This window comes from Chiloscyllium plagiosum, unplaced genomic scaffold (assembly GCF_037043375.1).
Source record: "Chiloscyllium plagiosum isolate Xiang-an unplaced genomic scaffold, Cpla_swu_hap1 HiC_scaffold_25, whole genome shotgun sequence".
Taxonomy (NCBI): Eukaryota; Metazoa; Chordata; class Chondrichthyes; order Orectolobiformes; family Hemiscylliidae; genus Chiloscyllium; species Chiloscyllium plagiosum.
Window position 1 is genome coordinate 23,071,558 of NW_028270163.1, and position 16,013 is coordinate 23,087,570.

Below are 16,013 nucleotides of genomic sequence, written 5' to 3' on the forward strand. Positions count from 1 at the left end.
TTCTTTAGTCATCCAGCGTTCCCTATACCTGCCAGCCTTCCCTTTCACCCTGACAGGAATATACTTTCTCTGGACTCTTGTTATCTCGCACCTTCTATGTATAAGGCCACATGTGTCAGGGAGGATCACAGCACTGTGGTCCAGAATGCCATTCAAGAAAGAGGGAGAAAAGAGAAATGTAGCAGTAATCAGGAATAAAATTGTTAGGGGTACATATTGTTCTCTGCAGCAAAGGCAAGTAAGTCTTGAAGGCTGTGTTACCTACGTGATACCAAGTTTTAGGACCTCAGTTCTGAGATGGAGAATAATGTGAAGTGAGAGGTGAAGGATCCACCTGTTGTGGCTCCGATTCGTGGGTCACTGGTATCAATACTAGAGAAAGATAGAGCTGTGCTGTTGGAACTGGCTTTATTTGAACCATGCTGAAACCAGTGTCCTGACAAACCAAATAACTAGGGTTGTAGGTAGGACTTTAAACAAATTCATGGGAGGGAGGATTCATTCAAAAGTTCTAAAAGTAACAAGTTCTAAAAAATGTCAATAAAAAGTACCAGAGAGCAGAGTTGCATGTTAGTGAAGAGGTAAATGATTATCTAAATGTGACAATAGGTAGAAAATATACATAGAAGAGTGCAGTAAAATTAGAACCCGAGTTAAGTAAAAATGGCCAAATATCAACGGTTAAGGCTCTTTACTGAATGCATGTAGCATTTCTAACACGATAGATGAGTTGATGGCAAAATAGAAATGCATAAATGTGATATAATTGATTTTATGGAGATACACAGTTGTAGGTTGACCAAGGGGGGGAACTCAATATTAAGGGTACTCAAGGTGCTAGAAGAATGGGCCAAAAGGAAAAAGAGGTAGACTAGCTTTGTTAATAAAGGAAGACGTCATTGTGGGAGTGAATATTAATATAGGGGAAATAGATTGTGATGTGGAAACAGTTTGGGTGGAAATAAGTAAAAGAGACAAGTCATGAGTGGAAGATGTGGACAGCTCTCAGTGTCAGACAAAGTATAGATAGGGAAATGATGGATGCATGTAAGGAGATTTCCAAAAGGTCTTCAATACAGTGCCACATCACTGGTTATTGCACTTTATTGGGGGTAATGTATTAGGATGGATTCAGCTAATACACAGGAGATAGATATTTGGAATTAAGGAAGCTTTTGTAGGTTGGAAAGCTGAAACTAGTGGATTGCCATGCTCTCAATATTTTTACCATGTCTATGAAGGACTTGGAAGAGGGGCTAGAGTGTAATGTAACCCAATTTTCTAATGATACAGTAATAGCTGGTAGAGCATGATCTGATCCTGAGAAGCAGAGGATTGAATATGATGGGAATGGATTTATGTGCGTTATATGAGCATACATCACCATACCAGGTCCTGAGGCTTTACCCAGTATGTGATTGGGAGACACAGTGCCCAGGAAGTATTTCAGCACTGACAGCATGAGATGACTGTCTGTCCTTGATTTTCCACCATCCATGTGATGCAGAGGCTTGCAGACAGTTATCCTATGGTATGCAAGTGCAGTAGGACATTTAGTCTGAGCGATACCCCTGATTGGCAGCTGACAGTAAGGAGGTGGTGCCACGGTACTTTTTATCTTCTTCCTGCACTGGATATGAATCCATTTGTGAGAACCATAGGTGCTGATCTGCACTGTGACCCTTAGCTCAGGCTGCCCATGTCTTGTTGCTATCTCTGGGAAAGAAACCCTCCCATCTTTGTGGGACAGCTCTGTTTGATTAGACTGGCCAAAGTTAATTATGTTATAAACTTTGCAAAATGTGAGTGCTTGGTGCTGCTTCAAGATGACAATACAAATGTGAAAGCATCTATGTTGAATCTAATACGCATCGAGGAAAATGCAAGACCATTGAGAGAAAGGTTTTTAGTCTTCACTGGATTCTTAATAGTTCAAGATGCATTTAACCTAAAGGCCAGATTTTCCGAGGATTACCACTTTGCTCTTTCATTTTTATGAAACAATTCTGCACTTCTGACACAGATTATGATCAGGACAACATCAGGAACACGGAGCTGTACCTCCATTCTGACAGCTCCCCCACAGCATGGAATAGTCAGCAAACCACGCCCTCTTTCTCACAACCATCAGTTGTCATATTGTTAAATTTAACGGTTCAGCATGACAGACAGCTAATTGGAGAGCTGCTGTCAAAAGGTAAGTACAGAAGTGCAGAGAGGGCCAGAGGCCAGGTCGGGTACTAGGTTGGTAAGGTGCCAAATGAGTAGGACTAGGTGCCAGAGAAGTAATGTACCAGGTTAGGAGAGATAGTTTGCATGTTATGCAGGGCTCTTGGTGGGTAAAGTGTCTGGTTGGGGGTAGGCTGCGAGGTGGGTTAGTGCCAAATAAGTATAATGCCAGAGTGGTATGGTGCCCAGTGTAGGGGGTATCTCGCCATGTGGGTAGGGTGCCAGGTAATGGTAGTGTTTTGTGTTGGTCGGAGTGGTTAGCTGATGTAAGTTTCTGATGGTGCTGCTGGAGTGAGCTAGCCTCAAGTACTGGTTGTTGACGGTTAATGTCAGCTTCAACAGCTTGGTGTTGGGTTCAGGAGGGGTGCGTGAGTTGTGAGGTTCTGAGTGATGACAGGGTGTTACTGGGGCCAGTGGTGGGGGGTGTTGGTTACGGGGATGTGGGGGCTGCCAGATACAGTGGTTGGTGGTATGGAGTCCCTGGGGTGAGGGGGTGTCACATGCAGAGGCTGGGGACCTCAGGTTCTAGGATGAGAGGGGTTATCGGGGCAGGGTTGAGGAGGTGTGAGGTGTTTGGGGGAGGTATATTTTAGGTGGGGGTGGGAGGACAATGTAGCAAATGTGGGCTCAGTTGAATAGTTGAATGGATAATGTCTAACTTTTTTCTTGAGTAGTTATTTACAATTTCAGCATAGCCCTCCAAATTCTGCAATTTAAATGGTGACTTTGGAGGATTCCAGGGGAATTACCCCCACAAATGTTTCAATTTCCCAAGAAATCCCTTCCATATCCGCAATGTTTGGCATCCTGCAGAAATGATTCTGTGACCATTGGAAACTCAAGGCATAGAGTCATCGAGTCATAGAGATGTACAGCATGGAAACAGACCCTTCATCCAACCCGTCCATGCCGACCAGATATCCCAACCCAATCTAGTCCCACCTGCCAGTACCCGGCCCAAATCCCTCAAAACCCTTCCTATTCATATACCCATCCAAATGCCTCTTAAATGTTGCAATTGTACCAGCCTCCACCACATCCTCTGGCAGCTCATTCCATACACGTACCACCCTCTACGTGAAAAAGTTGCCCCTTAGGTCTCTTATATATCTTTCCCCTCTGACCCTAAACCTATGCCCTCTAGTTCTGGACTCCCCACCCCCAGGGAAAAGACTTTGTCTATTGATCCTATCCATGCCCCTCATAATTTTGTAAACCTCTATAAGGTCACCCCTCAGCCTCCGACGCTCCAGGGAAAACAACCCCAGCCTGTTCAGCCTCTCCCTGTAGCTCAGATCCTCCAACCCTGGCAACGTCCTTGTAAATCTTTTCTGAACCATTCCAGGTTTCACAGCATCTTTCCGATAGGAAGGAGACAAGAATTGCACGCAATATTCCAACAGTGGCCTAACCAATGCCCTGTACAGCCACAACATGATCTCCCAACTCCTATACTCAATACTCTGACCAATCAAGGAAAGCATACCAAACGTCTTCTTCACTATCCTATCTACCTGCGACTCCACTTTCAAGGATAACAACATGCTGGTGTTTCAAATATTTTAAGAATAAAGAACCACAAGCTGTTTTGATGTTATGAGTAATTACACTAAAATCTGTGCTTGTTGCATGAAATAAAATATAATTGCTGATTTTCTTAATGTGGCATAGGAGAGAAGCAATACTGAGGTTTTTATTAAGTACCTGATGTCCGAATCCTGCTAAATCCTAATGATCAAATTTGTTTGGTTTTATTATCGATTACGTCCCAATGATTATCCCAATCCAATCAAACCAAAATCAGAATAAACTAACCATGTTTTGACAAACAATCCATAGTTGATAAATTAAATATTAAATAACAGATACAACTAAAATGTTATGAGCCAGTCCACTCAGCACTTAATTTGTTCATGAGATATTGCCCATCACTGACCAGTCCAGCATCCATCACCCATCCTTAAGCTGATATCCCAAACAACTGCAGTTATGGAATGTATGAACACCCACAGCACTGTCCTGGACCTTGACCCAGTGACAGAGAATAAAGAAGGATGGTGTGTGGCCTGAAGGGAACCCACAGACGACAATGTTTTTGTGGATCATATGGTACAGGTCCCAGGTTTGGAAGCTCCTCTTGTGGAAGCTTTGCTCAATTGCTGTAATGTATCGTGATGGTGATACACGCTGCTGCTACTGTTCACTCTTTGCTTCATTGTGTTGCATTGTCCATGCAACTAACAGATGAGAAATTCCCCAAGATTGGTGAGTCTTTCTCTGGTAGATAGGAACAGGAGTAGGCCATTAGCCTCTCGAGCCTGTTCCACCATTCAGTGAGATCATGATTGATCTGTGGCGCAACTCCATTTTCCTGACTTTGGCCCACATCCCTTTTGGTAGTTGTTGTTTTCAGTTGAATTATCACTTGACCGCATATACAAAAGATAATGGGTTACTGATTGGCTGTAAAATTTTAAAATTACTTCCTTTTATCTTTCGATATGTGGTGTACCTCTTTGGTTAGTTTTGTTTCACTGCTGTCATTCAATGTGTTGTTGAACTCAGTGCACCTTTCACGAATATTCTCAGCTTGCTCCATGTGTTATGCAGCCAAAGTTGTTTAATTTAGATTCCCGTGCATTATTTTCCTTGTTTAGTCTGATTACTCTGCATTTTTCCATATTAAAGTATATTGTTGCTTTCAACTTTCCAATATATCCATATTTCTTGATATTTGATATGCCTGTTCCCCTACTGAAGGGCGACACTGATTCATTGGGTGTCAACAAATAAATTATCTCGATTTAGTTTTATTTTCCCTTGATATATCCTAACCTCACGATATGGTTGAACAAAAGAGAGGATAGTACATGCCACCTTAAACTATCACAGACGGTTGTGAGTGCATTCACTGAATTATTAAGTTATTTACACATCTGTATCTATCAAATTGCCCACCTATTGACTAAATATAAATATAGCCAGGTTCTTTATTTAGATTCCCTACAGTGTGGAAACAGGCCCTTCGGCCCAACAAGTCCACACCGACCCTCCGAAGAGTAACCCACCCAGACCCATTTCCCTCTGACCAATGCACTTAACACTATGGGCAATTTAGCATGGCCAATTCACCTAACCTGCATATCTTTGGACTATGGGAGGAAACTGGAGCATATGGAGGAAACTCCACACAGACAGTTGCTCGAGGCTGGTATTAAACCCGGATCCCTGGTGCTGTGAGGCAGCAGTGCTAACCACTGAACCACCATGCTGCCCCATTTGGCCTCTAACAAAACTGTACACATATTAGACAGCTAATTTCATGTAGTTCTGAATTCTGAGGAAGGGTCAGTGGATTGAAACTCTGATTTCTCTTCATAGAGCTGCTGAGCTTTTCCAGCAATTTCTATTTTTGTAATCAGTGTCATGCAGAGCTTTCCATATTAATTGCCTCTGTTATACATCTACAATTAAAGAACAAAGCAAAATCAATCATGTATTTAATGTAACATCCTTACAATAAACATGCCAAAATTATTCACAATGTATAAGATAATTTACAAAAATGAAATGAAAGAAAATTCAACAATCTATTTGAAGAAATGCTCAGCTTTCGTTACATACTTTTACAGATTGCGACTGAGTATTGCACTGTCAAAGATTTCTGATGAAACCTTAAACAAAAGCCCATGTGCATATCTAATGTTTTAAAAGGAACAAGGGAAGGGCTTTCAATATCTTAAAAAACACCTAACCTACAATTCACAAGCATTGCAATAATGAGCTGTGGGCAGTGAAATAACTCCACAGAGACTGGTGTCCCATCACCAAATCACCCTTTATTTACATGTGGACACTCCTCAACACTGATGCAGCTCTCAGAGTGAACAGAAACTCTGACACTCCTGTTTATACCTGTCAGCCAGATTAACAGCCCCAATCAGAAACTCATACTCTATAAGGTCCACCTGGCTGACCTTGTTACAATCATTACAGGCACTAGTTGGGAAACCTGTAGTAGCACAGAGGATTTGAACTTCAAGCACTATCCTCAAGTAGCTTCTTAAAGAAAGAGAAATTCCAGTGATGCAGTCGATACTGGATCCAATCAAGGGGGCGATGCAGACTTTATTTGACTGTGATGAAAGGGATGTGATCCAAAGAGGGCGGAATGAATTCAGGACTTGATAGATTGGGAAACGGAAGAGTCCAGAAAGTGAAGAAATCAGAAGAGGTGTATGCATCCATGAGTAGGAAGACAGTGGCAGGGGAAGGGAGTATCCCAAGAGTAAGGGTTTTTGTAGTCAGGAGAGAAAGAGGCAAAGTAGACAAGGCTTCCTATTGGCTGGAAACAACCTCTGATCTAGAACAGTAGTTCCTGTAATATTCAGCTCTCCATTCATGCATATTTTTATATAAAACGAACTTGCCTTTTGGTGGAAGCCGACAGCAGCCTATTTGAGTTTAGTACAAACTCCAATTTTAAGCCTTTTTCTGTTCCTGCTTTATATTAATGATCTAGATCTTGGAGTGCAGGGTCAACTTTTAAATTTATCTATGATATGATACACAATTTGGAAGCATGTAAATTGGAGAAGGACAATGAAAAACAACAAAAGATCATTTTCAATTTGATTGAGTGGGTGGACAATTGGCAGATGGAGATGAATGCAACGAAGTGTGAGGTGATACATTTTGGCAGATAGAACTTAGTGATATAGTATAAGATAAAGGGTGCTACCCTAAAAGGTGTGCAGGAACAGTGAGACCCAGGTATATGTGCATTTGTCAATAAAGGACAGATAATGAAAAATTAATGGATAAAGTATCCTTGGCTTTATTAACAGGGACATTGAGTAAAGGAATAAGGGTGTTATGTTGAACTTGTATAAGGCATTAGTAAGACCTCAGCTGGAATATTGTGTACTGTTCTGGGTGCCACACATCAAGAAGGATGTGAACACATTGGAGAGAGTTTAATGGAAGTTAACAACAGTAATTGCAAGAAGGAGAAATTTAAACTATCAAGATAAATTCGAGAAATTGTTAGTGTTTTCCTCAAGTGAAAAAGATTAAGAGGACAATTGATAGAGATTTTCAAATTCATAATGAGTTGAACTGAGAAGTTGTTCCCTCATAAAAGGATTAAGACTGAGAAGGCATAGATGTGAGCCATTTTGCCAAAAAAAAAGGAAATGTAATGAGAGAAAAATATTTTTCATGCAGGAAGTACTATACTCAGCTGCAAGAAGAAACATCCTTTTCACTTCAAACTTGTCAAGGTCATTCAGGAACCTATACACTTCAGTCAAATTGTCCCTCACTCTTCTGAACTGAAGTGGAAACAAATCCAGTCTGTTTACCTGATCCTCACAAGACAACCTGCTCACTCCACATATCAGTCAAGTGAAACTCCTCTCAATCACCTCCAATGCATTTACATCCTTGCTTAAATAAGGAGTACCAAAACTGCACACAGTATTTGAGTTGCAGTCTCACTAATGCCCTGCATAAATGAAGCATCAAAACCTTACTTTAGTATTTAATTCCTCTCATAATAAAGGATAATGTTTGATTAGGCTTATGACTATAAACTATACATGCACACTAATATTTTGAGATTCATGCATTAGAAACTGGCATTCGCTATTTCAGTAATGCTCTGCTTTTTCATTCTTCCTACTACGGTGGCTCAGTGGTTAGCACTGCTGCCTCACAGCACCAGGGACCCGGGTCGATTCCAGCCTTGGGCAACTGTCTGTGTGGAATTTGCACATTATCACTGTGTCTGCGTGAGTTTACTTCAGGTGCTTCTGGCTTCCTTCCACAGTCCAAAGATATGCAGGTTAGGTGAACTGGCCATGCTAAATTGCCTATAGTGTTCAGGGATGTGCAAGTTAGGTGCATTGGTCAGGGGTAAATGTAGGGTAGGGGAATGGGTTGGGGTGGGTTATTCTTTGGAGAGTCGCTGAGGAATTGTTGGGCCAAATGTCCTGTTCCCACCCTATAGGGAATCTATGAAAGTGAACAACTTCATGTTTTTCCACAGCACAGTCCATGTGCCAGATTTTTGCTGACTCACTCAATCTGTCTATACATATGCCTTCAAACTCCCAATGCCTCTTTCACAGCAAACAGTCCTAACTATCTGGATGTAGGTTTGCTGGCTGTGTTGGAAGGTTCGTTTTCAGACGTTTCATCACCATACTAGGTAACATCTTCACTGAACCTCCGGATGAAGCACTGGTGGTGTAGCCCACTTCCTATTTATATGTTTGGGTTTCCTTGGGTTGGTGATGTCATTTCCCACGATGATGTCATTTCCTGTGTTTTTCTCTCGGGGTGGTAAATGGGATCCAAGTCACTGTGTTTGTTGACAGAGTTCTGGTTGGAATGCCATGCTTCTAGGAATTCTCATGCATCTCTGTGTTTGGCTTGTCCCTGCACAGATCTGTATGAGACTCTATCACAACCTGATATACATCAAATTGTAGGTGAAAATTATATTCTAATGAAGGAAAATGGGACATTTCTGTATCAATCTTTACCTCACCATCACCTTTTGAAGGGCACTTAGGAATGGCTAGCTAATGCTGCCCTTGTCAGTGATACCCACAACTCATGAAAGAATAAAACTCTGTTCCTCATCACTGGAAATATTGTCTGACCAAATTGCTTCAAAATAAAATCATGAGGAGCATAGATAGGGTAAATAGCCAAGGTCTTTTCCCTTGGGTGATAGAGTCCAGAGCTAAAAAGCACAGGTTAAAGGTGAGATGGGAAAGATGTAAAAGGGGACCTAAAAGGGCAACTTTTTCCCACAGTGAGTGGTGCTTGGTGGAATGAGCTGCCAGAGGAAGTGGAGGAGAATGGTACAATTACAACATTTAAAAGGCATCTGGATGGGTTGAGGGGGATATGGGCCAAATACTGGCAAATGGGACTAGATTAATGTAGGATATCTGGTTGACAAGTTGGACCAAAGGGTCTGTTTCCATGCTGTACATCTCTGTGACATGAACTAATTTAAGTTTTGAAGTTATTTTATGAATAGTGCACAGTGTATGGCAAAGGTGACACCTGTCCAAACTTGTGCAGTATATCACAGAACATTTTTTCTGCTGAGGGATAGTTCCACCTCAGGAGGAGAATCTAGAATTCGGGACATTGTTTCAACAAAGATGGTGAAGACAAAGAATTTCTTCTCACTGACTCCCAGTGGAAGCTAGATCTTTGAATATACTTAATTGTGTTGGGCAGATTTTTGACAGCAAGGGTTATGAGGGACAGGAAGAAAAGTGGAGCTAAGGCCATAATCTTATTGATTGATGGCACAATATCAAGGGCTGAGTGGCCTACTCCTGCTCCTGTTCCTTATGTTCTTTGATTCTAATCAGATCTGATTGCATTTGTTGTCACCACAACTGGATGGGACACACTCACTGCCCATGCAGTCATAGTACCTGTGTTGTCACTACTAGCAACGCAGCAGCCAGGTGCTGGCAATAAAGAATAGAAACAAATCAGAAGGAGTTTCCTGAATGTTTAAAATTAATTCAAGTCCTCGGATTGCGATTTGCTCATTGCCCCACTCCAAGCACTAATCTTCACCACACCTGATGCCTCACTGTCTCCATTTCGCTCAGTGTGAGTGGGGGGAGGCAGTGAGGGGTCAGGAGCAGAGTGACCACCATTGCACAGGCCATCGGGATGCCAGTGAAGTAGCAAGTGAGAGATCCTGGGGGCTGAATGAAGCCAGGAGGAAAGATGAGCATTGAAAACACAGAACTGAGCTGCAATTAGAGGATGGAAAGGGATTCTTGAGCATCAGTGACAACACTCAGTGAATGTGAACCAAGTCAGCTGCCCCTTCTAACTCCAGGCACACAGTGATTACATCAGCAGTGCCATCTTTCTCTGCTAGTGTGGGGGCCGGGAGATACTCCCTACGTGTAACTGAATGAATTATCTATGAAGATTTTTGACTTGTTTGCACATATAAATTTATTAAATACTTCTTGGCAGTTTCAGTTACATTAAAATAAATGTACAAATTCACCCTTAATGTTTTACAATTAGATATATTTATATCTTAGCCTTGATTTTCCAAATTTCAGTCAGTGACAAAGTAAATTATCATCAGTAAGATTTTGAAAACCAACTTGATATATTGTATGAGGCATAGTATTTTGTTCAGTTAGTGGTGTTGTATTGGTTGATTAGTAAAACTGCAATCGCATTGTTTTTCTAAGGAGGTTAGCCGCTCTTTCCTCAGACCAGAAGAAACATCACAACCTATTACATTGGAACTGCTGTGATGTAGCTTTCAGAAAACAGTGCTGTGAGGTCCCTTGTAGAGGCAATTTGAATTTTACACTACTGTGTTTTGTCAGCCTGGGTTTAACAAGTTGATGGATACAGAGATCTATTTAACCTAGTAAGTTGCAAGCTGAGGGAAAGTGGTAACATTGTATTTTGAAAGCTCCATTTTGTGCTTAAAAACAAATTGGAATTGACCAAGCCAAACCTGAGTCTCCTCCCGAATGTCCCATCAGAATTTGCTGCACACAAAATAAACCTGGTGACCGTGATTGTCAATCTCACTGCACAGCTACCTGTCTCAGGTGATCTACTATCATTTAAACATAAGGTCCAGGTCAGTACTAAATTGCTAAAATATCTTAAAGTACCAAAATACATTTTGGGTTGAGATGTCTGAAAATTAAGCTTAATAATTAAAAACCGAACCAGTTGCACAGTTTGTGGGGCAGCTTTCAGCAGGACTCACCCAGCATGATATATATTGATAATTTTGGACAGACTGTTAACTGCAGCTTGGAGTGGCTGAATACCCCATCGTTAATATTTATACTATATGCGCAGAATGATGCCAAGCCAAGAAGACATGGTCTTAGCCCCTATTGCTTTCAGCCTTGTAGTAAGGGCCTGTTTTCATCATATGAAAGTTCCAGGGGTTCCCAAACATTTAACCCCAAGTATGCATGAAGAAGCCTGTAACTTTATCATCCTGGAATTAACTTGCTGAAAAATTTTCTGCTAATGCCTAAAAGAAGTGCTTTCTTGCAAGTCTAGCACATATTGGCCATCTCTAATTACCCTCGAACTGAGCAGTTTGCTAAGCCATTTCAGAGGGCAGTTAAGAGTCAACCACATTGCTGTTGATCTGGAGTCACATGGAGACAAGGCCAGATGAGGGTTTCCTTCCTTAAAGGATATTCATGAACCAGATAAGTTTTTAGAAAAATTAATGATGGTTGTCATGGTCATGATCGCTGAGACTAGCTCTATATTCCAGCAGCTATAATGGTAGGATTTGCACCCTTGTCCCCAAAGCATTAAGGGCTGTGCCTTCTGGGTTGCCACACTGTCACAATTGAGTGATGCTGTCCCATTTGCAGTATGCAGTAAAACCTTGAAAGGTTAGGCTGATATTTAATTATTTTCAATGTAGACTTTGCCATGTGGAATAATACAGCATCCCACTCTCCATAAGCAGCACTTTGTAACACTGGAGTACAAATAACAGTAGCAAAATATCACTTCCTTCAAAATGTAATGTTATTCATTTTAGAAGGGAGAGAAAAAGAACAAAGTGTTATTTGAATGAAAAAAAAGTTGCAGAAAAAGGACTTGGGGGGACTTGTACACAAAACACAGAAAGCTAAAACACAGATGCAGCAAGTAATCAGGAAAGCTAATGGAATGCTGACCTTTATCTCAAGGGAGTTGGAGTAGAAGAGAAGGGAAGTCTTACTGCAGCTGTTCAATCTAGAGTACTGCATGTAGTTTTGTCCCTTTATTTAAGGAAAGATATCATGTCATTGGAGGTAGTTCACAGAAGTTTCATGAGGTAGGGAGGGATTGTCTTATGAGCAAAGATTAAACAAATTGGCATCCTACTAACTGGAATTTAGAAGAATGAGAGGTGATCTCATTGAAACCTATAGGATTCCTAAGGGGCTTAACAGGATAAATGCTGAGAGGATGTTTCTCCTCATGGGAGAGTCTAGGACCAGAGGGTGTAGTCTCAGAATAAAGGGGCATCAATTTAAGACAGAGATGAGGAGGAATTTCTTCTCTCAGAGGATTGTGAGTCTTTGGAGTTCTTTGCTGCCAAGAGCTATGGGGGCAGAGTCCTTGTGTATATTTAAGGTGAGATAGATAAATCCTTGAGGATTATGGGAAAAGGACAGGAAAATGGATGTGAGGAATTTGGATAAGCCGTGATGCTCTGGAATGACTTGAGGGGCCAAATGGCCTACTCATAATCCTATTTCTTATGGTGTTTCAATAAATTTCAGACACATAAAACCACATTCTGAGGTGGAGTTACATGGGAATGCATGACAGTAAACGTGCACATGGCAAAGAGGCATGGACAACAAATGAGAGAAATGGGCAACTAAATCTGATTTTGATGGACAGGAAGCTCTGAATTGCTCTGGTTGTAAAGGAAGGAACAGCAATTAGACTGAGAGGAATACTGAGTACTACAGAATTGTGAAAACTAATCGATAGACTATGGGCTCTGTTATGACTATCAGAATAGAAGTGTTTCACTTATTTGTTACAAAGAAATTATATAGTTAGGATATCTCAGCTTAATGTATTGATACATTAGAGTAATTTGGGAAATGTAATGCAGATAAAATAGTTACAATCTTGTGCAATAATTTTAAATACATGGCCAACAAATAATCTAAAATCTACCTTCCAGCTAATGTACAGGGTGAGTGCTTCACAGGCAAGTTTAAAAGTTACACAGCATGCCAAATGGCAACATATTGTCAAGAAACAACCTTTTTGACGAGGTTGAGACTTTGTTTATACCAGGTTTCCAAAAAAATCGAACCAAAGATCTCCCAGTGACTGTAGCTGACTTTGTACAGAAATGGAAACTTACACATTTTGCTACGAAAATGTTTGTGTTGTTTCTGCAAATTCCGAATTATGTAATTGGGATTGCTGTTGCCTTTTCGAAAATGAAAATTAAACCTCAAAAGGAATATTATGTTACAGTTCATTTATAATGATAGCTTCTGCAGAAAGAGTTCAATATAATGTGGCTCATGTCCTGCTTCTTTACAGGAAGATGCTGAAGATGTGCGGTGACACAGAAGACAGGCTAGCCCAGGAACTTATCCTCTTCGAGCTACAGATAGAACGAGATGTGATAGAGCCACTGTTTGTGTTAGCAGAGGTAAGAATTGTGTTGAGATTTCCCTGGATAGCCAGGAGCTCTTCCAATATAATAAAAACAAAGCATCTGAAATAAAAATAATTGTTGAAGAAGATAATAGGTCAGATCAATTCTCAAAGACCAAAGACAGATTGAGATAGAAGTTATTTAGGCTATTCTCCAGTCATCTGGGACCTCGCCTGTAGCTAAAGGGTATACAAAGGTCTCAGTCAAGACTCTAGCAATCTCTTCCCTCTCCTCCCTCAGTAACCTCGGAAAACCTCATCAGGTGCTGGGGACTTACCTACCTTAATGTTTTCAAGACACCCAACATTATCTCCTTTTTAATATTAACATGCCTTAGAATATCAACATACTTCTCCCCAATCTTACCATCATCCATATAATCCATATCATCATCCATACCATCCACGTCCTTTCCCCTGGTGAATACCAATGCAAAGTACTTATGAAGGATCTCACCCACTTCCTCTGGCTCCATGCATGAATTCCCTCCTTTGTCCTTGAGTGGATCTATCCTTTCCCTTGCTACCCTTCTGCTCCTTGTCTTTCTGTTCAATGCCTTGGATTCTCCTTAATCCTACTTGCCTAGGACGTTTAAGGGCCCTTTAAGCCCTCTTAATTCTTTGTTTAAGTACTTTTTCCAACTTTCTTTATATTCATCAAAAATTTTGTCTGATTTCCATTTCCTAAAGCTTACATTGGTTCCTTATTCTTTTTGATTAAACTTTGAATATCTCTTGTCATCCAAGATTTCCCAAATCTTGCCACCTTTACTTTTTATCCTACAGGAACATGCTGGTCCTGAACTCTGATCAACTAGCTTTTTAAGGCTCGCTGATTTCCAGTGTGGATTTACCCTCAAACAGTTGCCTCAATCTAATTGCCCCCGTTCCTCCCTCAGTTCCTGGGGAATCTGTGCTCAATATGCCACTCCTTGAGTACTTATTTACGTATCCATTTATAGGTCCTGGAACTATGACCGGGTGATGCTTAAAAATAGTCCTCGCTTCTTACTCAGAAGAAACACATATTTAGTTAGTTCTGTCCTTTGTCTTTTCTATGTTTTCCTTTCATACTCTGTTTATCTAATTGTGTTGTGATTACTTTCTATCATACTGTTCTTGTGCACATGTTGCCTTCGATGATTTTATCACAATTTAATGCCTGTGGCCAGAATTATTTTTAGTGCCGATTATTTCCAGTATTCATTATATGCCCTTGCATTTTGAAATGTCAGTTGGCTGCAGAAAGGTACTTTCTTATTGCAGCTGGTGACATTGGATTCTTCAGTGCTCGACCCTAGATTATCGATTCTCTGTGGTTCCAAAGAAAACAAAAAGCATTTTATGTAAGTTTAGTTGAGATCAAAAACTCCAAGAAGAAAATCACCCAGAGATAGTCAATAAAGACGAGAATACAGACTGCAACCACATGAAAGGAACCACAACATTTTCTGATGTGTAATCAACATGATCATGTTCCATCAACAACTTTTCTGTACACAACATTCCTTCCCATAAAGGAAGTTATAGCCAGGTTATTCTCGGCACCACACATTAGGGAAGGTGTGCGGGTTTTAGAAGAGTGCTTCCCAAACTCTGGGTCATGAGTTCCCCTTGCAATGTCCTTGAAGCATAAGTGAGGTCACAAGCTTCCCTTCCTCCAAGACTGTGCTCTGCAGTGAGGTCATGGTGGTAGCGAGTCCTGCCTTGTCCAGCTCCTGTCTCACTTGCTCAATGAGCTGTGGTTGAGGAGAACAACAGATTTATGGCTGGCTGGAGAGGATTCATGTGTGGGCTGGACCCCAAAAATAAAGAAGCTACCAGTCCAGCATTCACACCAAGTGAGATGAGAGCTGAGGAGCTTCTCATGGTGGCAAGCTAAGGTGAGTGGCTGCCATCATTATAGAGGATAATGTGCAGTACAGTCAACAAGAGGAAAGGACTTTCACTGAATTTCAATTATCATAGAATTCTGATAGCTTGATATAAACCTACAAAATGAAATTAAATTAGAACAATTTGACAAAGAACTTTCAAAACACAGATTTTTGTTTTGTTAATGGTTTTCTAAAATGCATTTATTGGAGTCAGTTCTCCATTCACTTTCATGTATTGAAATGGGACCACACTGGAAAATACTGTAGGAAACATTGCTTTGGAAATGACGCAGAGCAGATTCTCAAGGATGGTCCCAAGTACTGAGGGATTTCAATTACTTGGATAAGCTGTATACAAACGTATGAAATAGGAACAGAAGTGGACAGTACAGCCACGCGAACCTGCTCTGTCATTCAATAAGATCACAGCTGATCTATTTATGTTTCATATTCCACATTCCCATTCATCCCCAATAACTTTAATTCCCCTGCCAAACATGAATGTATTCACCTCTGTCTTAAAAATATTCAATAACCCCTGCCCTCTGAGGCAGAAAGTACTGAAACAAAACTCTCTGAAAGGAAAAAATATCACGCCCATTTCCATCCTAAAAGAGCGACCTTAATTATAAAACAATGCCTCCTACGTGCTGGAGTCACCCACAGGAGGAAATATCCTTT

At 40.8% G+C, this 16,013-nt stretch overlaps 1 protein-coding gene across 9 annotated transcripts in view; it reads left to right on the forward strand.

Moving 5' to 3' along the window:
• The window catches only part of arhgap44a (Rho GTPase activating protein 44a), a 314,883-nt gene that overhangs the window by 209,235 nt on the left and 89,635 nt on the right, over positions 1 to 16,013 (forward strand). For all 9 annotated transcript variants that reach the window (XM_088000491.1, XM_088000494.1, XM_088000490.1 and 6 more), the window contains exon 5: positions 13,339 to 13,450. In XM_088000491.1, coding sequence (XP_087856617.1) covers positions 13,339 to 13,450 — 112 coding nt within the window. The remainder of the gene's footprint in view (positions 1 to 13,338; positions 13,451 to 16,013) is intronic.